The 24,148-nt window shown below is 58.1% G+C and overlaps 2 protein-coding genes and 1 long non-coding RNA gene across 11 annotated transcripts; 1 reads left to right on the forward strand and 2 right to left on the reverse strand.

Annotated features, from left to right (window-relative positions):
- Positions 1 to 1,504: 1,504 nt before the first annotated feature.
- LOC112674223 (uncharacterized) lies at positions 1,505 to 5,728 on the reverse strand. 2 transcript variants are annotated; one of them, XR_007405463.1, is made up of 4 exons: positions 5,586 to 5,728; positions 3,844 to 4,077; positions 3,422 to 3,613; positions 1,505 to 2,393 (listed from the first exon to the last, which is right to left on the reverse strand). It is a non-coding gene; the product is annotated as an uncharacterized LOC112674223 (long non-coding RNA). The 2 variants fall into 2 exon arrangements; XR_004808907.2 differs by having other exon boundaries at positions 1,505 to 3,613.
- Positions 5,525 to 16,920, forward strand: LSM14B (LSM family member 14B). 8 transcript variants are annotated; one of them, XM_025470595.3, is made up of 11 exons: positions 5,526 to 5,685; positions 7,204 to 7,367; positions 8,668 to 8,803; positions 9,577 to 9,693; positions 11,918 to 12,085; positions 12,343 to 12,420; positions 12,624 to 12,785; positions 13,150 to 13,300; positions 13,891 to 14,045; positions 15,057 to 15,242; positions 15,716 to 16,920. In XM_025470595.3, the coding sequence occupies exons 1-11, from the start codon at positions 5,559 to 5,561 to the stop codon at positions 15,853 to 15,855; spliced, it is 1,584 nt and encodes a 527-aa protein (XP_025326380.3). In that variant the 5' UTR covers positions 5,526 to 5,558; the 3' UTR covers positions 15,856 to 16,920. The 8 variants fall into 8 exon arrangements, with proteins under 8 accessions (XP_048956260.1, XP_025326380.3, XP_025326381.3 ...); XM_025470599.3 differs by lacking the exon at positions 5,526 to 5,685 and adding an exon at positions 6,678 to 6,830; XM_025470596.3 differs by lacking the exon at positions 12,343 to 12,420.
- Positions 16,921 to 18,830: 1,910 nt separating this feature from the next.
- Positions 18,831 to 24,140, reverse strand: PSMA7 (proteasome 20S subunit alpha 7). The gene is made up of 7 exons (XM_025470603.3): positions 23,940 to 24,140; positions 22,255 to 22,381; positions 21,595 to 21,719; positions 20,853 to 20,975; positions 20,073 to 20,192; positions 19,358 to 19,420; positions 18,831 to 19,050 (listed from the first exon to the last, which is right to left on the reverse strand). The coding sequence occupies exons 1-7, from the start codon at positions 24,033 to 24,035 to the stop codon at positions 18,958 to 18,960; spliced, it is 747 nt and encodes a 248-aa protein (XP_025326388.1). The 5' UTR covers positions 24,036 to 24,140; the 3' UTR covers positions 18,831 to 18,957.
- Positions 24,141 to 24,148: the final 8 nt, after the last annotated feature.

A 24,148-nucleotide genomic window follows, 5' to 3' on the forward strand; every position in this document is an offset into this window, starting at 1 on the left:
GAGAAAGACAAATAGGTATCCGCGTATGTCTACGATTGGCCGATTGGCCGTAGGAACAAGGAGAGCCACGGTACGTGTCTCGGGCATGCACTCCCCGTCCAGCTGCTGGGCCTGCTGGCGAAGCTGGAAGCAGCTCTGTACCGAGAAGCTGACCTGCGGGAGCGCAGCGCTCTCCCCCGCCCGGCCCACGTGCTGCCCCGTGGCCGCCTGGGTACCTCGGGGCTCCCGATGCACACTAGTTCTTGCCACCCAGCGCATGACCCCAGCCTCTGCATTCAGGGTGGCTAAGGCAGCAGCAGAAGGGAAGGTTTATGGTGTTACTGCCTCAGACCTCAACGTGAGTAAAAATGCCCACATGCCCAGCAGAATGCCAGCCTTTTATTGGGCCGTGAGCATGTCTTAGTAAGCGTTCCAGGGGCCCTCAGGTGGCTCACGGAGCACTGTTAGGTGAGTTCAGGCTTTGGGAGCCCAGACCGTCTCTCCCAGCCTCTGCCACGGCTTCTCTATTTGCAGGACTGCATTCTCGGGGCTGCAGGTCTGCCCCCCCAGCACAAAGACAAGTGCCCAGCCTTGGAGTGGACTTGGAGCTGGCATCCTAGGACTCTTCTGGGGAAGCCTGTGGGTTACCGTGGCAACTCCCTCGGCTGTGTCCCGCATCCTTTGCATGGGGTCAGGAGAGGACAGGGCCCTGAAGGAGTAACCGATTTCCCCAATGCCCAGCTCCAGCCTCCAGGGCAGTGTGTGTCTGGGGACCTTCGGAGGGTGAGCTCCTCGAGCACAGACATCACTTCTGGCGCCTCTCCCCCAAGGCTGAACGCTGCAGGGCAGGGGTGCCCAGGTCAGCAGCCCGAGCCGCCTGTCTGAACCCCAGCCCTGCTGCTTGCTGTGCGGCCCTGGGCCCTGGCTGAGCACCTCCCCCAGGCTGCTTGCCTCACCTCTGAAGGTGGAGGAGCACAGCTCGGAGGACCCGGCCTGGGTCAGGGGAGGAGAGTGCGCGGCCGGGCCGGCGCTCATAGGAGCACGGGGCAGGCAGCTCGGTAAACACTGGCTGTTGTGGGCACTTAGTAGAAGCGTGACGGATCGCCCTGGAACAAGGCTCTCCGTATTTACTTCCTCTCCAAGTATAACAGACACGTGCACAAAAGTGCTCAGGTGTTCAGATCTACGCATGTCTACGAATGGAATGCACCTGTGTAACCAGCACCCACAGCGGGCCGGCTCCCAAAAGCCACCCAGGGCCCTTCCAGCCTTGATGCCTCATGCCACCCCGACAGCACGTGAGCGCTTGCCCACCGTATGTGCAGGGCATTGGGCCACTGTTCTCTGGGTCTCTTTCTCTTGCCGCCCTGTCTGTGCTCACACTTGGTGCCCCAGAAGCTTCCAGCAGAACAGGCTGCCATCAGAGATCCAATCTCCTGCTGGCGGGCCTGGCGGTTTCTGGTTTCACTGTGAAAACGTTCCGGTGCACGTTCACTGGTGAACAGACACACGCACCACCACTGGGTCCTTCGAATTATCTTTTATTCAGAAATAAAGAGAACTGCCAAGTGCATGGGCCCTTACATCCCCCTTTTCCGTTTCCACATCCTCAGCTGTGGCTTCGGTGACTCGGTCTCACTCTCGTTCTCCCCTTGGGAAGTGCACAGAGGCCAGGTCCTGGGGGCCGGCAGGCGGCAGCCTGGGCACAGTCCCTGCCCCGGGCTGTCTCCCAGCCCCCAGCCGCCGGCCTGATGGAGCCTCCCGGGAAAACAGCCATCTAGGGCCCAGGGCAGAGGAAGTGGATTCCAGCAGGACTCACAGAGAGCAGGTCAGACCTCAGGGAGTATTCCTGGCTATGCAAGAACTAGGAGCCACCTTCCTCGGCCTTTACTCCCCAGACACGTGGGTAGGCCCTGAACACACCCTCCCTGTGCCCCTTTTCTCGTCTAGAAGGTCTTAGTAATCAACGCCTTCAAAGCCAGCCCGGACTTCCCTACCCAGCCCACCTGTAACCCCTGGGCTCCGTCCCAGCTCCACTATCTGCAGGTGGGCAAGGGCTCTCCCAAACAGGTGAGCATCTGCCCTCCCTTATGCAGGACAGGAGAGGGTGGAAGAGGTCCTGCCTCGCTGGCATGCTCCCACACTTCAGGCTGCTGACTTTTGCTCTGTGGACCGCCTATTATTGACCTTTGAATCAACTCACCTGCTGTGTTTTGCTCCTGGTAAGCAATGATACCCACGCCTCCAATGGCCACGAGGCTCATTCTTGCTCAGGTGGACATCAGAGGCACAATGATGTTCTGCGGTGAAGGGTCCTTCCTACAGCAGGATCTGCCGGACTGTGATGGAACCCAGGACAGCGTCCCGTGTCCACATATTCACACCTGTCTGTATCAGGGACCACTTCACTCCCCCTAGACACACAGTAGGTACTTAGTAAGTGGCTCTTTTTTTTTTTTTTTTTTTTAAGTGGCTCTTTTTTGCAGGGGAAAACTCGCTAGCTCCCTCTGTGGTCCTCGGCACATGCAGCCTCCTACTGGGTAGGCCTGGGCTCCTGGCCCGTTAGGTCCTTGCAACCACCAATGAGATGGGCAGGAGAGCTATCGTCTCCATTGGAGCAAATGAGAAACTGAGGGAGTCTGAACTGCTCAGAATATCCCAGCTTCTCAGCTGTCTCTCTGTCCTTGGGCTCAGCGATGTAAGGCTTGGTGGGTAGGCACTGTGAAAAGCTGTTTCGGGTGGAGGTGCTGAATGAGTGCACCCCAGCCCGGGGTACAAACCACACTGATGGCCTCCTGAGTCAAGTCTAGGTCCCACCACAACTGCTCCCCTTCTTGAACCTTTTGCAAGTGCCCTCCACTTCGGGCAAGACACCAAGGAATGTGCGGTAGGGCTGGCATTCTTGGACCTGTGCACCCCTGTATATATTTAGCCTCCGCCCTGCCTGGGCATTTGCCCCATGGCTAATGTCCTCAGGGAACCACCTAGCTGCACACCAAGGGTCTGGCAGGCTCTCAGAAGTCTCTGGAAACTGCGCCCCACCCTGGTCCTAAGGCTTGGAACCTCTCTTTTCCAAGGCAGGACCATCTCTCAGTTGACGAGTACATTCCCACCCAGCTGGGGATGGAGACACACAGAAGCTTGTGGCTCAGAAACCAGAATCTGGGAAGCAGAGAATCTGTGACATTGGGCAAGTCCTATGCTAGACCCAGAACATGGGGGGGGGAGGGGGACGATCAGGAAGTTGGGGTGGAGGGGGGCAGCAACTCAGGACAGGTATGCCCCTGGGAAAGGCTGCGCTAAGGGGCAAGTCCCACCCCACTTCTAGGAGCAGGACACCCCAGCCCCAGAGAGCTCTCCTAGTGGGGCTAGACCAATTCCATGGCTGTGCTGTCCCCGTTCTCAGCTTTCCCATGTGCCAAGAATCAATTCTAGAACATACAGGTAAGCCTCGGCAGGTACATTCTCAAGACTTTCCACCTCCTCTTCTGCTTCCTTCCTGTTCCCTTTCCTCAAAGCCGGCTCCCTGGTCCTAGATGTCGCTGGGTGCTGGTGGGAGCAGGATGTCTCATGTGCAGCAGGAGCTGCCTCTCCGGCCTGCAGCCCCGGTCCCGTGCTGGGTCTCAGTCCTCCTCTGCAAGACGAGGGCCGTCAGATGCCTAATCTGCGCTGTGGGTTAAGCTCTTGTCCCCAGTGGTTTCCGTTCTTTAGTTTGGCACTCGGGGTAAGAAACGGGTTTGACATCTTGACCCAGTACCCACGGGAACACTCACGTACTAAGTGGCCTGAACACAAAGCCATACTCTATGGGAGATGCTCGGGGACTTTCTATTTTACTGTTTTATTTTTATAAAATGCTGTCACCATCCACGTAGCGCCTTCCAGGACCCTGTTGGGGCGGCCAGGACCCAGACAATAAAGCTGCGCACACGTGCAGGCCCCGGGCGGCGGGCGGGCGCTGCGGGGACGAGGGAGCCCCGAGGTCGAGGTCGAGGTCGAGGTCGAGGCCACCCGGCCGGAGGGCTGAGCTGGAGCCGGCGGGCCGGGCGGGGCTGGGAGGCGCTGGTGGCCGCGGGGTTTATTTTAAGGGACGCGAAGCTACCGCAGGTTTGGGGGAGGGGAGGGGAGGGAGGGATTAAAGGAGAACATGCGCTCAGCACTTTATATTTAGCGGCTGACGCGCCGGAAGCGCTCGTCACCCGCAGCTGCCGCTGCGCCCAGAGGGCAGCCCCCACCCCGCGCGGCTGGGGATCCCCGGCCCCGCACCCCGCCCTCGCTCGGCAGGACCGGCACTCACGGCCCTCTGCCCACGGGGACCCTCGAGCCCGCCCCCTCCCGGGACCGGGAACCCCGAACCCCGCCTCCTCCTCCGGGAAAGGGATCCCCCAACCCCGCCTCCACCTCCCGGGCGGGACAGGGATCCCCGAACCCCGCCTCCACCTCCGGGGACAGGGATCCACCCGAACCCCGCCTCCCCCTCCCCGGACAGGGATCCCCCCAACCCCGCCTCCACCTCCGGGGACAGGGATCCCCGAACCCCGCCTCCCCCTCCCCGGACAAGGATCCCCCAACCCCACCTCCCCCTCCCGGGACAGGGATCCCCGAACCCCGCCCCCTCTCCCGGGACTGGGATCCCCCAACCCCGCCTCCCCCTCCGGGGACAGGGATCCCCCCAACCCCGCCTCCCCCTCCGGGGACAGGGATCCCCCCAACCCCGCCTTCCCCTCCCGGGACAGGGATCCCCGAACCCCGCCCCCCCTCCCCGGACAGGGATCCCCGAACCCCGCCCCCTCTCCCGGGACAGGGATCCCCCAACCCCGCCTCCCCCTCCCCGGACAGGGATCCCCGAACCCCGCCCCCTCTCCCGGGACAGGGATCCTCCAACCCCGCCTCCACCTCCGGGGACAGGGACCCTCGCCCTTGCCTCCGCCCCCCGGGGCAGGGACTCCGCCCCACCCGGCCTGGAGAAAGGGAGGGCCCGGGCGCCCGCGGACCGCGTGGCCTCGCAGCCTGGAGCTGGGGAAGCCGCCCGGCCGCTCCTGGAGAGCGGATGCTCGCACGCTCGCGGCCCCGGCGCCCGGGCCCAGGCAGCCGAGCCCGGCCCCGCCCCCGGCCCCGCCCCCGGCCCCGCCCCCGCATTCCCACCCCTCCCCCTCCGCCCCGGGCGGCCCGCGGGGTCTCGTGCTCTCGCCCCGCGCGGGGCCCGCCGGGACTTGGCTGAGGAGGGGGCGGAGCGCGGGGAAAGCCCGCCCGGGCCCGCGGCGCCGTCTGCGCAGGCGCGGAGCGCGGGCCCGCCCCCCGGCCGGCGGCGCGGCCATATTTAAAGGGAGGCCGGCGCGCGGGCCAATGGGCGGCGGGCGTGCGGGGGCGGGGCGTGGCGGCGCGAGGCCCCGGATGTGGCTGCGGCGGCCCCTCCTCCCCCGCGCTCCCCTCAGACCCCCGGCCGCGCGCCGCCGCTCGCTCGCTGGTCCCCGCGCAGGCCGGTCGGGCGGCGGTGAGGAGGCGCCGAGGCGGCGGGGCGGGCGGCGGCGGCGGCGGCGGCGAGGCGACCGCGCGGAGGCGGGCGGGCGGGCGGCGCCATGAGCGGCTCGTCGGGCACCCCGTACCTGGGCAGCAAGATCAGCCTCATCTCCAAGGCGCAGATCCGCTACGAGGGCATCCTCTACACCATCGACACCGACAACTCCACCGTGGCGCTCGCCAAAGGTAGCGCCCGCCGCCCCCGCCGCCCCCGCCGGCCCCGCCGCCCCAACCGCCCGGCCCCGCCCGCCAACAGCCCGCGCCCCGCCCGCCCCGCGCCCGCCCGCACAATGGGCTCCGGGCCCGCGGCGGCTCATTGTGCGCGGCCCGCGGGGGGGGGCGGGGGCGGGGGCGCGGGCGCGGGGGCGGGGGGCGAGCCGGCCCCCTCCCCTCCCCCCTCCCCCCTCCCCCCCGCCCCGCGCACCTCTGCAGGTGGGGCCGCCGCGGCCGGGGGCGGGGCCAGGGGCCTCCCGAACTCGGCCCCTGCGAGCCCTTCTGGAACCCATTAAGCAGCTGGGGCCCGGAGCCTGAACAAACACCGCCGGAATGGAACCTCCCGCCCCGGGGGCAGCGCCGCCCGCCCCGGGGGCCCCGCCTGAAGCGCCGTCCTGCCCCGCTGCACCCGCGGCCGCCCGCCTCCCCCCGGCGCGGGAGCCACCCGCCACCCCGCACCCCGCCCCCCGCCCCCGGCCCCGGAGCAGCCCAGAACCTTCGCCCGCCCAGTCGAGGCAGGAGGTGGCCGCAAAGTTTCTTTGTCCTCATGCTCCAGGGAAGATGGCGAGTGTCCTTCCCTTGAGCGCAGCCCGGTCCGCAGGGTGTCGGCGGGCCTCGAAGGGTCCAGCTCAGCCTGCGCCGTCAGAGGGAGCTCGGCCTCCAGGCCTGGACGACGCAGCCATTCCAGACTGGGGGGGGGGGGGGGTCCGTCCCAAAGCCCGGCGCCCGGGTTCCAGGGCAGCCCGGGAGGATTCGGGACCGCGTACAAGGCCGCGTGCTGACGTGGACTCCTGGCACCAGCTGTGTCGGGCTTGAGGTCCCCGTTGGGGAAACTGAGGCCCAGAGCCTGTGGTCTTCAGCAGGGCTGGTAGTTAGGTCAGATGGAGGCTGCGTCAAGAGATGCAGGAGGATGGACTTGGAGAGCTCTCCAGACCCGCACCCCCCCCCCCCCCCCCCAGAAGGCACCCGGTGCTTGCAGGCTGGGACTGTGGATCCAGGTCCTGGGCCTGCTCCTCCGGCTGCTCTTAGTAGCTCTTCCCCAGGCAGGTTGCAGGAGGGCGAGGGGAGCAGCCTCCCGGCTTCTCTCCTGACAAACTCCCCAGGATGACGGACGTGGGGTGAGGTTTCAGGCTGTTTAATCTAGAAGTGGGGTGTAAACAGCGCTCGCTGCTCTGCCAAGCTGACCTGGTTTGCTGGGGGGGAGGGGCGCTGGGCCTCCTGTGTTCACACTTGAGAACGTTCAACTTCACGGGACGTCAGGCCGACGAGCCATTAACGTGTCTTTGTGACCTAGAACCTTTTGGAGCAGTGCCAGCCGGGGTTTTGTGGGTATTGTCCCCTGGAAGCTGGGGGCGGGGGTACCGTGCCGCGGATGGTGTGCAGGGCAGGCCGGTCGCGGAGCACTTGAGAGCTGCAGTGCAAGAGGATGGGTGGATGGAGCGCTCTTGGCCGAGGACGGCAACCTAATGCTGCTTTCTCTCAACTCCAAAGTGAGGTCTTTTGGTACCGAAGACCGTCCCACAGATAGGCCGGCCCCCCCGAGAGAGGAAATCTATGAGTACATCATTTTCCGGGGAAGCGATATCAAGGATATTACCGTGTGTGAACCCCCGAAAGCTCAGCACACCCTCCCTCAGGATCCTGCTATTGTTCAAGTAAGTGTGTTGCTCTGCTTCACTGTGGGCACGGTTTCCAGAGGCGCTGGTTTCCAAATGGAACTTGGTGTCATCTGTTTGGCGGGAGCGCTCAACTCGAGGAATAGCCTTTTAGTGAGAAGTGGTTTAATTTGTGTCCAGGCTGTTGGTGTTCCTGCGAAAGGTCTTAACCTCAGCAGGCGCTAGCGTGTACTGTAAAGTGAGACTCTCTGTCTTGTGAGAAGGGGGTGGTGTTCTAGTCTTGTCTGGGGTGCTTGGGGAATCCACGTTTGTCCTTAGTGTTTGGGTTGGGACAGCAGGACTTGCTCTCTTGACACGGTCCAGATTTTACCTGCCAGTGTTGTGGGACATTGAGTTTGCAATTCTTACACCATACACCTGCTCGGTCTATTAAGGCATGACTTTAAAAAATTCTTTATTGTTTTCTAAGATTTGAGAGAGGGAGTGTGTGCGTGCACCAGAGAGTGCATGAGAGGGGAGGAGTGTAGAAGCAGACTCCCCACTGAGCAGGGAGTCCTGATGAGATGGTGGGGCTCCTGGTGGGGCTCCGGGCTGGATGGGGCTGGATGGGGCTGGATGAGATGTGGAGCTTGATCCCAGGACCCGGGTGACCATGACCTGAGCCTAAGGCAGACACTTAACTGAGCCACCCAGGTGCTCCCATTTAGGCATAATTTGCCCTGGATGACCAGGGAGTCTAGGTTAATGGTCTCTTGATTTGCAAATTTAAATAGTCAGGGGCTTCTCTGTGGGAGATAGGAGTGTGCCCTGGGGGTGCTCTGGGGACAGGTGGAGGAACTCTGGGCCAGACTTAGGAAAGGTTTGAAGGGAAAGTTCCTGGGGACTTAAGAAGAGCCAGGCCTTGAGAGACAAAGGGGCCTGCCTTTTGGGAGCAACAGAGGCAGCAGTGTCCCTGAAGACGGGACCAGAGAAACGATGCTTATGCTCATCTGGGAACCCCACAGCTATGCTCTTGCCTGTTACGGGCAGGGCCTAATTGAGGATGGTGTGACCATCCTCTTACAGAGGCTAAACTACTTGATGACAGTGGAGTGCCATTAGAGGGGTTGAGTTCTGGGAAATTCAGGTTTGAGTTACCTGAACAGGTGGCACTGGGTATAGAATGTGGGAAAGGCATCTTTGAACTCCCTTAGATTATCTTGGAAGCGTCCCCTGTGCCCCCCAGTCTCCAAGAACTTAGGCTGACAAACCATGCTGCCTTTCCCTGTCTGAGCAGCACTTTCCAGGTGGGTGAGGGGAGGGCCTTGCGCTGCTCTCATCTGTGTGTCTCCTTGCTCAGTCTTCCCTGGGCTCGGGCTCGGCCTCCTCCTTCCAGCCACACGTGCCTTACAGCCCCTTCAGAGGGATGCCACCCTACAGCCAGCTGGCTGCCAGCTCTCTGCTCAGCCAGCAGTACGCTGCTTCCTTGGGTCTAGGTGAGTAACCTGTTTCTCTCTGGTAAAGTACTTTTGCTGTGACCTCCAGGAGGCGGGGCCACGGACCCTGCTAGTGGGGACACTCTGTTCTTGGGATACTCAGTTTGTATCGCACGCTTTGTACATTACTCAGTGCAACCTGAGCTAGTTAGAACGCTTAGTATCTACTCAGTGGAGAGAGGAGGAAGCAGGCTGAATCTTGGAACAGAGAATCCAATCAAAATTATTTGAAACGTTGGTTTGGGCGGAAGTCATGGTACGTTTGCTTCAATAAGAAGCAAGTGTTAGGTCTGATTACAGTTGAGTTCTAAGTATTGGCACATTTGTAAGCCTACAAATAAAAAAAGCTAATACGTATTATATTCATTCATTTTGTTGTCCATGCTTTGCTCAAAAGTTTTCCTGAAGATGGACTAACTCTGGAATGAGGTTCTCTTCTGCACCTGTAGAGTGAGAGTCTACCTGGCCTTGGATGCAGCTTTGTGAAGTGTTCAGACCCCGGAGTTGGCAGGCTCACACTCCAGCGCAGGGCTGTGAGCAGGCCCTGTGACAGTTCTTGGTCACTTTTTTAAATCAAGTCCTCTTGATTGCTGTTCTTAGCGTGGGTGCCCTTCTCAGCCTGGCTCACTGCGTTTCTAGAATAGGTTTGTGTGAGCCACGTGTCCTACGAGAGATTGCTTGACTCTTTCCAAGCTTGCTGGACACAGGGTGAGTGGCTCATTACTTATTTGTGTGCTTTCTCTTTTGCTCTTCTCTCCTCTGTCTTCTTTTAGAGAAGCTGGTGAGCCCTCCAGCCTCGGCCGCAGCTTCCAGCCCTAGTTCTTCTCCATCTCCACAGCCCGCCTCAGAGCTTGACATGTCCTCAGAGCCACATCAGCTCACTTCCAAGGGTAACCGCAGTTTGGGAGAGCTGCATGCTGTCTTGCCATCCTGAGAGCAAGGGGGTAAACCAGTAGCCCAGAGTGACAGTAGCTGTAGCAGATAATTTGCCCAGCCCACGGGTCAATTAAGCTGCTTCCGTTTGGTTCAATATGTAGTCATGATTTATTAATTAACTTGCCCAGTTTTAAAGAAGTGATTGGAAAGAACTGACCAAACACTTGTTCACTCTTCCTGGGTCCAGGGTCTGTGTTGGACCTGTACCGAGACTACCAAATATGTGAATTTTGCCTCTGCATGGAAAGCCTTTCCCTGGGGGTTTCTGCTGTTCCCAGGTGTGTTCTAGATTGCTGGGTGTGAGACTGCAGGAGAGAGTCACTAAGAAACTCACGTTGTTTTGGGATCTGTGCGCCACATTTGTTGCCCGTCCAAGGGGCCGCAGGTGTCTTCTTAACATGAAGCCCCTTTAAAATCGAGAGACTCGATCGAGCCGTTGACCAGGTGAAGGGTGTGGGCCTAATGGCCAGCTTGTTAATGCTGGTGTGTACCACCTGCCTCAGCTGGGCTGTGGCATCTCTTGGGGTTTCTTGACCTTTCCTGGTGTTCTTATTTCATTGGAGAGCTGAGACTCCTATGCCCGACTGTTCAAGGTAGAGCACAGGTGCTGTGCCCTCCCCACCTCAGAGGCTCGGTCCAAGATCGCACCTGGAGCTTCCATCCACTGTGACACACAACTACTGTCTGTTATGTGCTCCTGCGTGGATGCCAATGTGTCCAAGCTATATAGAAGCAGTCCTGTTTTTTGTTTTTTTTTTAAGATTTTATTTATTTATTCATGAGAAACACAAAGGCAGAGACACAGGCAGAGGGAGAAGCAGGCTCCATGCAGGGAGCCCGACATGGGACTTGATCCTGGGTTTCCAGGACCAGGCTCTGGGCCGAAGGCGGCGCCAAACCGCTGAGCCACCCGGGCTGCCCAGAAGCAGTCCTGTTTTTGTTTTTTTCTGGTTAAAGTTTACATTAGATAATTGGTTGTTCTTTGGGTTGTTTGCATAAAACTGCTCATAAGGCAAGATAGTTTAGCTGGTTTGGTTTTATCATAAGCACATGAGCCTGGGAGTCATGCCCCATGGAGTTAGAGTGTAGCAGGAGCAGTCCGGCTGCGTCTCTGGGAACACCCTGCTGGGCAAGGTGGCAGGCCGGGGAGGGGGCTGTTCTAATGTGGTGCCTGTCGTGGAGCTAACCGCCAGATGCCAGTATGCAAGGCCATGAGCACTTTCCGTGCTGGTCATAAGGGATTTTTCACAGTAAATCCCTTAGTGTGGTGTGCCACGAGGAAAACAAGAAAGGTGAAAGAGCCAAATTTCACACATAATGAGCTGAATCTCATCATAGCTACCTCTGTGGTTAGAGTCAGTTTTTGTGTCTCGAAGCTCTGGACCTCCACCCAGCACCGCACCGCCCCCCCCACCTTTAGACTATAGGGAGGGGAGGAGAGGACGTGGGCCAGTGTGGGTGGCATGCCCTCTCCCTGCTTCTTCAGAGGACACCTCAGGAGCTGGGGCCTCCGCTGAGGCTCGGCCTCTGGGCTTGGAGCTGCTGTGCTCCGGGATGGGGCTGCAGTGTTGTAGGAACAGACTTCACATGGCCGCCTCCAGAGGCAGCTTGGGAGCCTTGGCTTCTTCCAGCTGTATTACTTTTCTGTAGTCGGGTCTTACTACGGCATCCTTTCTGTTGTGCATCAAGCAGAAACAACAGAGTTCTAGAATTTAAGGAGTGACCACTGCATATGCTGGAAGATCGGACTGAGATGGTTCTTGTCCAGCATGGACTGGAACAAAATTCCGTGAATTTGCCAGCATCTTGGAATCCACAGAGCCCCCTTGGGGTTAGAATTTATGTGGTTTTGGAAAGCTTTGTTCGTTTGTTTTTTGCATCCCATTCCCCATCCTGGAAAGCTGTTTCTAAACTACCTGGGAGGTATTGGTTTTTGGCAGGGTGTTTTTTCTCCTCCAGGCTTGGGGCTCCTGGGGCTCGGGGCTCCTGGATGAACTGGCCTTGTTGCTGCCTATTAGACTTGGGGTGGGGTGGGGGTCCATCTGGGAGGCTTTGCCAGGATTGGGAGAGTCTCCAGGTGGTTACCTACAGCTGCCTGACAGGCCACCCAGGAGTGGCTGGAGGGGCGTGAGGTTTTCTCCTCCCTGGTTTTCAGCCCTCCTTCCCTTCTTGTCTCAGGAGCTGGTTTTCCATCCGTCCCCGTCGGCAAGAGCCCCATGGTGGAGCAGGCTGTCCAGACTGGTTCTGTTGATAACCTGAGCACCAAAAAGCTGTTACCTGGCAAGGGCCCTGTGGGGATGCAGCTCAACGGGCGCCCCGCCCAGCCAAGCAGCAAGACCACCAGCGGTACTTGACCCCTTCACTCTGGAGTTTGCTTCATGTTCTCAAAGCGGCATGCTGCTTCCTGGGGTTCTTTTTTCCTTTCTCCTTTTTTTTTTTTTTTTTGATTAAAAAACACTGCCCTCTGCCCCCTCATCCTAAATACTATGTGCTTTTGCAGGGTCTCCCCTTGCTGCATGTCCCCCGTGGTGGTGCCACCCTCCTTCCATCGCTGGGCTCTGCTATTGTAGGCGCTTGCCTTACTCTTACCTTTTGCGCCTTAGATGTAGTTCAGCCGGCAGCTGTGCAAAGTCAAGGGCAGGTGAATGACGAGAACAGAAGACCTCAGAGGAGGAGATCAGGTAACAGCTGTTGCCACTTGAGTTCTGGGGAGCTGCGAACCATCCAGGTGTGCTCTGCTTAACCCCCCATCTCTGGGTGACAGTTTCAGGGGGTGCTGGGGCTCAGTGTCTGCTTCAGTGTGCTCTGTTCCCTCTCTGTCGTCTGTCTCACGCTGAGTGACATCATATTGGTGGCTCACCAGCCGTGGCTTCCTTTCTTACAGGGAACAGACGAACGAGGAACCGTTCCAGGGGGCAGAACCGCCCACCTAACGTCAAGGAAAACACAATCAAGTTTGAAGGCGACTTTGATTTTGAGAGTGCCAATGCCCAGTTCAACAGAGAGGAGCTGGACAAAGAGTTTAAGAAGAAACTGAATTTTAAAGGTGTTTGTCGTTATTCAGAAATTGCCCTCTTGGCCCAGGGGCTCAGGAGTATCTGCAGAAGCAGGTCACAGGAAGATGGGTGGAGAGGCAGGGCAGTTGGGTCTGGGGGGTCCCAGCGTGGAAGGTGGTGCCCTCTAAGTAGTTGCTGAATGAGGGAGGAGAAGCCCTGGGGCACTGCGGAGACACTGGGGAGGAGGCTGTAGACCACGTGGCCCCGGGGCGGCCAGGACGGTGGTTAGGATTTAGAGGAGGGGTTTCCTCGAACCCCAGAGACCCCCTGAAGCACTTCCAGGTGTGAGGACTGGCTGCCAGGTAGAACGGGTACTCTGTTTGCTTCCCGGCATCCCATGTGTTCTCCGTGCAGATGACAAAGCTGAGAAAGGGGACGAGAAGGACCCAGCAGTGGTGACTCAGAGTGATGAGGCTCCTGCTGACGAAGACCACCTGGGGCCTAACTGCTACTATGACAAGTCCAAGTCCTTCTTTGACAACATCTCCTCGGAGCTCAAGACCAGGTCAGAGGTCCCGGGTGAGGGCACCGGGCTCGGGGCTGGCGAGGGCTGGATGAGCTGGCAGGAAGACGCTCGTTCTGCCTCAGGTCTCTGGAGATATGCTCTCCTGAAGACCAGACTCAGATCTAAGTTCCTACTCACATCTTTGCCTTGTGGATATATCTGTCCCGGTGGCACCAGCAGATGACAGTGTGGGAACCCCCGGCGGTCACAGGCCCCTAAGGGGTCTGACCAGGGTCCAGCCCAGACTTCCGTCTTGGCTTTGCTACCTCTTGTTCTCTTAAGGCTGGGCTTGGCGCTGCCCTCCCCAGCTGAGTGGCTGCATCATTCAAGTCTACACCACTTGGTCCTGGCCTGTTCTGGGTTCCCCATTGACCCCGGGGGCCTGAGGGCCTCGGTCTTTGCAGCAGCTGGCCCGCGTGTTCTGTTGGGGTGTTCTTTCACCTGATTGCTGGAGACTGGGGACCCTATCGTGCATTCTTAGAGCCTCGCAGCTGGTACTCCGATGCCACCATGTGAAAAAGCTGGACGATAAATGGAATCTCTACAGAGGGCAGAGCGTAGATCTCCAGATCCATTTGTTTTGTACACAGAGGGCCAGACACACTGCTGGGCATCGAGGGCGCAGCACAGAACAGGCTACTTCCCCACGTTCGTATCCCGGCAGGGGAAAACATACACACACGCCCACATGAGAGAGATGCCCCAGCGAACAAGAGGGAGGAGGCCGGGCAGCGGGAGGGTGAAGGTAAATGGAGTGTGGAGGTCTCCCGCCGTGCGCTGTGGGGGAATGAAGACAGGCTGCCGGGGCGAGCCGGCCGGTGTGCGTCTCCCACCCGCCAGAGCAGAGTCCGAGGGAGTTGGTCTGGGCTGAAGGGGACACGTGCATGGGGCTTATTAGGTCACGGTGACGACCAGCTCGTGTGCCGAGAGTCCTGGGCAGCTGTCCGGGTCGGAGCCAGGGAGCCAGGCCGTCTGACGCCTCCGCGGTGTCTGTCGAGTGTACTGAAGGGGGACAAGGGTTGAGGCCGGGTGCCCGTCTGGCTTCTGCGGTAATCTGGGTGTTTGGGGAGAGGGTGGGGCTGGGGCTAGAGGAGAGAGTGGGGCTTCTGAACCGGCTTTGAAAGGGGAGCAGACGAGGTTTGCGGACAGGGCGTGGGGAGAACCAGAGCGACTCTCTGGGTGGTTGGCCTGGGCAGTCGAAGGGTGCAGCTGCTCATTCTTTAAGTGAGGCCTGCGGGGGGCTCGGCGCTGGGTTGTGGTGCCCGCGAGCTGCCTGTAAACGGACACGGGGGTCCTTGCCTGAGCTACATGGGCGGGTGCTGGGGCAGCGTGCAGTGTTGCGGCCCTGTCCCCGCTGCCCCTGGAGCACAAGCATCCTATTCCTAGAGACCCTGCTCCACCTACACCAACTCCCTCCTCATGCACTAAACTTAGCTGACGGGGTCCGTGTCTCAGAACCCAGGTGGGCACTGCCCAGTGTCATGTGTTTGCCGTAGTTGCTAAAGGCGTGACAGTCCATGCTCAGCAGCCAAGTCCAGTGACAAACAGACTCCCCTGGTCGGTGGGGTATCTGGGAGCTCCCGCAGTGTCGGTTCTGTGGCTGCCGGGTCCCGACGGGGTCACCTGCTCTGCTGGCTCCAGCAGCACTAACCACCTGCCTGCCTTCCCTTCCTCCTGGGCTGGGAGGCCGGGCTCTGGCTCGGAGCCGTGAGCTGGCACTGCTGCACTTGGTCTCACGTACCTGTCTGTGCTTCAGTTCCAGGCGGACTACGTGGGCTGAGGAGCGGAAGCTCAACACAGAGACCTTTGGGGTGTCGGGAAGGTTTCTTCGTGGCCGTAGCTTCAGGGGTGGATTTCGAGGGGGCAGGGGCAATGGGACAACCCGCCGCAACCCAACTTCCCACCGAGCGGGGACTGGCAGGGTGTAAGGACGCAGCCCCAGGTGAGTGAGGGAAGGAGGCTGCTGGGCCCTTGGGGGGGCGGGCATTGGGGTGGGAGTTCCCCGATGGGCAGCCTCTGCGGGGGGAGCGGGGAGCAGCTGGCTGGGCTTCCAGTAAGAAGGGATGCCTCCAGAATCCAGGCCACGAGGAGGGCCCTGACCCTCCGAACCGCCCAGAGGGCTCCCAGGGACTCAGGCCCAGTGTTGTCGGAGAGTTGCGAGCCTGTCGCCCCACAGGGACCCCGAGACAGGTGTGTCCTGGGGCTGACCCGCCCCAGCTGGGTGGGACCTGGAGCTTGTACTCCCTGTCCCCAGTACGTACAAAGATGATTTTCATTGTTGGTTGTGATTGGAAAGTCCGGGGAGCCCTGGCCTGATCGGGGTGTCCTCCCTGGGAGTCTGCGTGCCTGGCTCATGCCGGGTGGCGCCTAGTGGAATGGAACGTGCTCACTGGGTGTCCTGTCCCCGTCTTGCAGGCACCTGCGGAGGCAGCACAGAAGTGGAGCTGGGTCTGAGGCTGTTGGAAATCGCTGCACTTACTGGGGAGATGTGGGTCACTTTGTTTACTGAGTTCGGAAAATTTGCGCACTACTACTTAGGTTTCGGACTTAATTGAACTTGGACATGGTCTGAGTTAGAACCACTTGTTTTGGGGGGAAGTATTCATGGGTAACCTCTTTGAGGTATCTTGGCCTGTCTTTCCTCTTTAGTTGCGCACAGCCTGATTCTAAGGTCTTGGTATTTTGGGAAAAGGTTTCTAGAGCAAAAGCTTGATCCTCACTTTGTGACTTTTTTGTGACAGCTTTGACTTTTTTAAAGTGGAACCAAATCTCATTTGGCAAATGTGACAGCCAAGCGTATCTCTGTAACCCAGCTGGCCTCTGGTGCTGCTGGCCTGGCACTCCCATTGCCACAGGTGGGGTCTCAGGAGCCAGGCAGGGCCAGCATGGGAGCGTGTGGGGGTGGGGGGCCCAGGGCAGGGAAAGTGGGGTGTCCCACGGATCATGTTGTATAAGCAAACCAGACAACCCTTACATCCCGAGTGGCGATGTCAAGGTTGAGGGCTGGTGGGGTTGGGGGGGAGGGGCGGGGAGACGGGGGAATCTTGGTGGCTTAGGAAGGGGGTCCTGAACGTGAGCTAGGCACTGTTGCTCAGAGCCTGGCTTCCACAGGAACCGGGTGGGGGCCAACGTCCAGGGCCAGCCCCCCCACGGGCTCCCCAGCCTTCCCGCCCTGCCATCCCCTGACCCAGGCCAGTCAGTGTTGGACTCTGGCCACTGTTCAGTGTCTCATCCACTTGGAAATGAGCCAGTCTTTTTTGCAAAGTCGGTTGACCGAGAACCTTTTTCTTCTCAACTGTAAATAGTTGTGTTTTTGTTTTACATTGGGTGGAGGGAGGGTGGGGAATATAAATTTGTTGCATGAGTAAATGGGTCAGACCTTTAGTGTAAGCATGCGCCCTTCTGCCAGAGAGGGCATCGTGTTGAACATAAGCACCTTGGTAACTAAACCCCTTTACATAGCTATAAAGGTTTTAGTTCTGTATTGATTCAGTTACTGTAAAAGCTTGGGTTTATTTTTGTAGGACTTAATGGCTAAGAATTAGAACATAGCAGTGGGCTGCTCTGTTGGAGTAATGTAAATTGTAATTATAAATAAACATGCAAACCTTTAAAACTTTTTTCTTCTCTGCTCTGAAAGTAAATAGCTGTGTTGATTGTGCTGCTTCACATGCCCTTTGTGAGGCAGGGGCGGCTGAGGCCTCACGCTGGTAGGGTCTTGGGAGACCGACCCGGCTGGCCTGGAGAAAGGGTGTGGGCCAGTCTCAGGGTCGAGGGCTCTGCTTTCCAGACACTTGGGACACAAGCTAGTCTTAGAAATTCAGTTCACAGATAAACCTGCTTTAGAAAGTGGTCCTTCCGTTGCTTCACCGCAGCCTCCAGAAGCTCCCCAGAGCTGGCCTGGCACAGGCTGCACCCCAGCACCGTGCGTAGAAGCAGCCCGTTCCAACTGTAGGGGTTTCTGGCGGACTTTGAAAAAGCAGAGTCCGAGACCTAAGGCTCGTCTCCCTCCGTGTCTGCCCAGGACTCCGTCGGGCCCGGAGCAGGACCAGGCAGCAGGGACTCGGCCCACAGTGTCAGGGCCCCTTCAGTTTCAAAATGTCAACACGTTTTTGGGGACCTTCCTTTTGGGGGGCAGGGGAGGGCACAGACCAACATCCTTGGCCAGTGAGAAGTTAAAATCTTCCGTAGTGTACGTGCTATATGCAGGTAGCCAGGGCGCTAATTCTAACCTGAGTTAGGTGACTCAGCAGCTGCGCTAGACAGGTATTTCTGTCAGCCAGCCTAAATATAGTCAAGTCCCTTTACCACTATGATGACTAATTGTGCTATTAAGATTGTAAACTGGCATTTTGACAGTACACATTTTATGAAACAGCTTAAAACCTACCTGGGCCTTTTTCATCCTTTTTAGAAGACGGTATGTATGTGCCATTCAAGGAGAGCCAAGCAAGAGACGCTGTAGGCTGAGGTGGGAAGCAGAGCCCTGGAATCCTTTTTTTTTTTTTTTTTTTTTTAAAGATTTTTATTCATGAGAGACCGAGAGAGAAAGGCAGAGACACAGGCAGAAGCAGGCTCTGCACAGGGAGCCCGACGTGGGACTTGATCCCAGGTCTCTAGGATCACGCCCTGGGCTGAAGGTGGCACTAAACCGCTGAGCCACCCCAGCTGCCCGAGCCCTGGAATCCTAACAGCATGGCTGGAAGGGGCAACTGGCCTGAGGGTGGTCCAAGGGTCCCCCAAAGACCCATCTGTGCTATGCCCCTGGGGGACTGTCAGCAGGCAGGCCTGGTAGCAGAGCCTCCCGTGAAGCAGCTTTTAGACGAATGGTTCGAGTCTCCTCTAGAGACCCAGGGCCGTCTCTGGCCAGAGCAAGAGCAAGCCGGGAGCAGTGGGCACCAGGATCTTGGGGAGAGGACAAACTTTAAGACCTGATCTACGGGGACGCCTGGGGGTCTCAGTGGTTGAGCATCTGCCTTTGGCTCAGGTCGTGACCCCGGGGTCCTGGGATCCAGGCCTGCATCGGGCTTCCCGCAGGGAGCCTGCATCTCCCTGTCATGTATCTGCTTCTGTCTTTGATGAATAAAATAAAATCTTAAAAAAAAAAGGGGGGGGGGGAGACTTGATCCTGCTACAAATACAGGGCTTGTTCTCAACACAGCTGCTGCTCTGCAGAATTCTGAATTTAAACACTGAAATGAGTGCTCTCTGTGCTGTGTCCGTGATGTTCTGTGATTAGGAACTTGAGTGAAGATCGAGGAAGGAACAAGGTCAGGCTGCTTAGAACCCCTACAGGAAACACACTTGGGAGTTTCCTGTGTCCGTGTGAAGTGCCACACACCTGTACACCCGTCACCGTGCGTGCTCTCCTAGAGCTGCTTGGACTCCCCTGCCCGCCACCACGGCCTGGGGCCTTGGAGCCTGGAGACAACACAGGCTCCTGCTGAGGACAGCACTCCGAGATGCAGAGATGCAGAGCGAGGGGAAGACTCCACGGAGCTGTCACGATTGCACCGACACACAGACGCTCTTAGGAAAAGGTCAACAAACAAATTTATTGCAGGACACACGGACAGTAAATGGAATGGAAATGCCTACATATCATTTTTGAGAATCTTCCATGATCTGAATTTAAAAATCACTACAAGATTCCATCATCATGATGCTTTCTTTTGTTTCTTTTTTTCATTTTCTTCTTTTTCTTTTTCAATTTCAGCAACATATTTTTCAATTTCTTCAGGATTTAAAATCTACCAAAGAAAGTTTACGGTTAGCTCCCCTCCAAGCCACACAAGTGCCCCAGAGCACCAGCGCCACCCTCGGGAGGGAGCTCCTGGGCTGCAGCCAGCCTGCACCTCCCAGCTGCTGCTACAGGGAAACCAGGACGGCAGCCTGTAGGCAGCCCCTGTAGGCAGCTGAAGGGCAGGAGCCAGTGTGCAGGGCTGCAGTGCCGGGAGAGCCTCTCCCCTAGCACTCGGGCCACAGGACCAGGGTCCCTGCACCCCCACCCCCAGGAATGCTCCAGAGCCAAAGATAGCAAATAAACTCCGTGGTTACCTTGAGGGGTTGATCTCGCCTCATAACAGCCAGTTCAATGTTTTTGCCACCAGACTGAACCACCTTGGAAGGAAGAAGACATCAGACACCTCCCTCAAGGCCATGCAGCTCTGGCAAATGCCTCAAACACTGCCCCTTGAGGGGAGGGAGCAGGTCACCCTGAGGGCCCAGCCCCTGAAGCTTCCTGTGTGGCAATCCCTGCCTGCCAACCGCAGACCCTTCTTCCACAGAGCAGCTGTGCTCACAGCCCGCCCCACACTGAGCCCCGACAGCTGGACCCCAGCCTGGCCTTCTGGCTCCCCGTCTGCCTCTCTGGCTTTACCCACCAGCACCTCTGCAGTGCTGACAAAGCCCAAGGCACCTCACGACTCCCGGCCCCAGGACTCCCTAATTCCCCAACCTTGGCAGCAGCAGGAGCCTCAGCAAGGCCGAGTGAGGGGAGTGAGGGCTGTGAGCGGCAGAGTGCACCCAGTGGTTCCGTCCTGCCTCTGCTGCTGCTCATCTGCGCTCTCAGACGAGCTCTGAGACCCGGTCCTGGATTGCTCTGGCTGCACGGAGGAGCTGATACAGCACTGCAGCAGCGCCCAGCCAGAGCAAGCCCGCAATGCCCAGTACCCCGCGCATGCCCTCAGCGCCTCCCTTCCGGTGGCCTGTACACCAGCTGCCCACTCCTGTTCTCCCCAGCCCAAGGACCGGATTTCAAATGCAAACGCACTTCCAGGAGGGCCTTGATAACCAGCTTAATGGTCAGGTCATCAGTCTCAATGGCTTCATCAGTGTAATTCTTCTCCAGAAATTCACGCACTGACTTGGCACCCCGACCTATGGCATTGGCCTGAAACAGAAATTTGTGACATGGTACAAGGCACGACAATCCAGAGACAGCCCAAGAACATGGCCATCAGAGCGCCTGGGTGGCTCAGGGGTTGAGCATCTGCCTTTGGCTCAGGGCGTGATCCCAGAGTTCTGATCGGGCTCTCCCCACGGGAGCCTGCTTCTCCCTCTGCCCACACCCCCCCTTATGAATAAATAAAATCTAAAAAAACAAAAACAAAACACTCATCACTTGGATGACATAGCTTAAAAAAAAAAAAAAAAAAAAGCCACAGCCATGGCTGCAGGGGCCTAGTCCTGTGTCACAGTGTGAGGCAGCCTGGCAGCAGGTGGTGCGAGATCCCAGGCCCCACCTCATGGCTTCCTTTCCCAAAGGGCTTTTTGGAAGTGGTGCTGATCCTTACCAGGAGTGGCATCCTTTTTCATCACTGAAAAAATATGGGTAATCTTACTTTGCACCATGTATCCCCATACCTCACTATCCTCAGATTTTGTCTCAAACAGCAACTTTAATGACTTCTCTGCTCCCACATCAGCAGAAATATCGTGGAACATACTGTGTACCTGTGAGCCACCAAAGGCCCAGTACCTTCCAATAGCCTCCACAACCTCTTTTACTGGCAAAACCACCCAAAGACCCTCTGTTTTATCAGGGACTCACCTTCCAGGCATGGTATGTCCCCGAGGGGTCAGTCTGATAGAGTCTGGGCGTGCCATCAAAGTCGAAACCCACAATAAGGGCAGAGATGCCAAACGGCCTACGCCCATTGCTCTGCGTGTAGCGCTGGTGGGAAAAAGAACAGGTCAGTGCTGTCGTCTTAGCACAAAAGGCCCCCGGAACCCACCCTAACACACACGATGTTCAGAACAGCTGTGCTTTCACCGAGGGGATGGAGATGCTCTCCGGTATCTGCAATGCAAGTGATGAGTGAGCCCAGTCCAGAGCCTGTGCGTCTTTCTCTTGAAAAGATCTGAAAGGTAGACCTGTGACCACAAGTCATCACAGAGTGCAACTGAGGCCGCTGGAACTACTCTGACAACAGACAACAGACGCGCCTCTGGCTACATGGTTGCTTTTAAAACGACTAGTGTTTCACAACAGGGCTGGGGTGGCTTTCAGCTCCTCCCAAGTGCTAGATAACCAGTCACACAGCACATCAAGACAAAAACTACCATTTCCCTCCAGAAACACGAATTTGGACTGTCCCGTGCCACCAAAGCGGATAAGCTATATGAAGTTATGCTCGTACGAATAAAGATCGGGACTGTGTGTGAAATCAGTGCAGTTTTGACTCCATTAAAGTGGCACATGCAGACATCTACACGCGGTAACAGGACACTTTGTGTGACACAGCAGTGACTGCTCCGTAACCAGAGCCCAGCCACAGGCAGGGGACCGCCACCTGCTTCAGACTGGCGATGTAGCGGGTGATGTACTCCACGGTGACTGGGTCCTCCACGGTCAGCCGGTGGCTCTGGCACTCCACTCGGGCCCTGTTGATGACTATCCTCGCGTCAGCAGTGAGCCCTGCAACAGCAGACAGAAAGCTGCCTGACCCACGACTCATCTGCTCCAATCGAGCATGACCCAGGTCAGATGACCAGATAGGAGCTGTCCTCAAACCATTCCTCTGACCCCCAGCTCTGAGCTCGTCTGGGTGGGTGACACGGGAATGATCCTCTGTGAGCTTCTCAGACAAAGCAAGTCATTCTCTAGGGTAGCTCAGGTGAACTGAGACCTTCCTAAAGTGGACGTGCAGGGAGGGGTATAGGAAGCCATGTGACTAGTGAGAGCACACCGCACACCCCCACAACAGGGTGCCACAGCCGTGGAAAGCAGATCAGACCCAAGACTGTAACTACGATCCAGTCATGTGCTGGCAACAGCATGGCCCTTTGGCCCAGAAGGCACCCCACCAAGAAAGCATGAGATCTAAACACTGCTTTTAAATGATTTTAGTTTACCCAGTTTGCATATCTTTCAAGAGCAAACCCACCAAGACAGCCTCCAAGGGACTGATCTTTACTGACTTTGAGAAGTACGGCACTAGCCCCAGACGCACCTGCAAATGCCATGCAGACATTGTCATCCAACGCACAGATCTTGCGCACGGTTCTCTCATCCTGCAGTTTGGCCACTGACTTCTTCTCCACGCCCAGAACAACAATGTCCTTTCCTCGCACGCCAACCTTCGGTAAAAATTGACACGGTACGAGGTTTTGCCAGCAGGCACAGAGCACTAAGCAGATGGTAATGGGATCCTGCAAACACCCTTAGGGTGGACACCTCACCCTGTAGATCACAGATACTGGTCCACTGCTGGCAGAGCTAGCCCAGGTGTCATGAATGACCAGGGTGCCCAGTCCTGTGCCCTGGACATACTAATACACAATTTTCTTTAATATGCAATTCCATAACTATAGTATCAAAGAATCACTATACAAGGATTTTAAGCCGGAAACCCTGATATTCAAGTCAGGTACTCTGAAAGCAATGTCTCTGTAGTTGTGAAATTATTTTAAAGCCCACCCCGCTCCCTCCCGCACTGTGACACACAGATGTGCACAGCTGTGAAGACGACCTGATTGGCTATCAGGTAAGGACAACTGTATCCACTATTCCTCGGAAGCCAACTGCTGTGTAGAGCTGATACTGTAGAGGAGGAGGATGTACTGAAAACATGGAAAAATCCCCAGTGGCCAGTTAACCACCACCCCACCCACCCCTGGGTAAGGGCAGGAGCAAATACAAACGAGACAACACTTGGAGACCAACAAGATTTCTCAGCCGCATACTATGGGCACTGGGACCCACGGGTCCCTCCACGTGGGGCTGCCCTGCCCGCCTCTACCCCTAGAGGTCAGCCAGTAGCACCTCACAGTCTCCCGCAGAGACAACTGTCTCCACCCTCTGCCAAATGCCCCTTGGGGTGCAAAATCTGCACCCCCTGCACGGTTGAGAAATACCGGTCTGCGGGGTTTCAGACTTTGAGGCTTGTTCTCCCGTCTTAAATGATGCTGGAATCTCCCCCCGACCCGGGGTGGGGGTGGGGGGTAGAGATGCGGGGGGACCAGGCCCTGAAACCCTGGGAGGATCAAGCCAAGCCAACCGCCCTGGCCGGCCTGAGGGAGGGCCGGGGGCTGGCGGGGGTCCAGGCAGCTCCTCCTCCAGAGCTCTTTAACCTAAGTGAGCTCACGAGATGCATTTTGGACTTTAATTCCAGGAGAGACTCAGGAAACGAAAACGCTTCGCAATTCAGAGTTGTGCACCTTCTCTGCTCTGCCTCAAATCTCCGAAACTACAGGCGATAAAAAAGAAATACGGCAAAAAAAAAAAAAAAAAGAAAGAAAGAAAAAAAACCGCACACCGCCACACGCTTTGACCAATAAGCAAATCGGCAGGTGTCGCAAAGGCAGCTCCAATTTAAATTTCGAACCGTGGCCCAAAGGCCATCGGGGAGATGCGGCGGGGCGGAGGGTCGGGGGGGCGCGGGGCGCACGGCGGGACCTGACCCCGGGGCCGGGGAGGGAGGGGGAGGGGGGGCAAAATGGCCGTCCTCGGGGCCGCTCGCCCGGAACCGCCGCCCGCCGCCCCGCGCCCCGCCCCGCCCCGGCCTCCCCCGCGCCGCTGTGCCCCCTCCCCCCGCCCCCCGCCCCCGCTGTGCCCCCGCTGTGCCCCCGCTGTGCCCCCCGCGCCCCGCCCCGGCCCCCCGCCCCCCCCACGACGGGCCCCGCCGGGCGCGCTCACCGCGGTCGAGCCCTTCTTCACGGCCTCCTGCGCGTACTCCACCTGGAAGAGGTGGCCGTCGGGCGAGAAGACGGTGATGGCGCGGTCGTAGCTCATGCCGGCGGCGGCGGCGGGCGGGGGCCCGAGGAAAGCGCACACTCACGGCCGCTCGGCCCGCGCACCTCGACGCCGCCGCGCCCCGCCCCGCGCCCTCCCCCGCCGCGCACGGC

Source organism: Canis lupus, chromosome 24 (assembly GCF_003254725.2).
Source record: "Canis lupus dingo isolate Sandy chromosome 24, ASM325472v2, whole genome shotgun sequence".
In the NCBI taxonomy this organism is placed as follows: domain Eukaryota; kingdom Metazoa; phylum Chordata; class Mammalia; order Carnivora; family Canidae; genus Canis; species Canis lupus.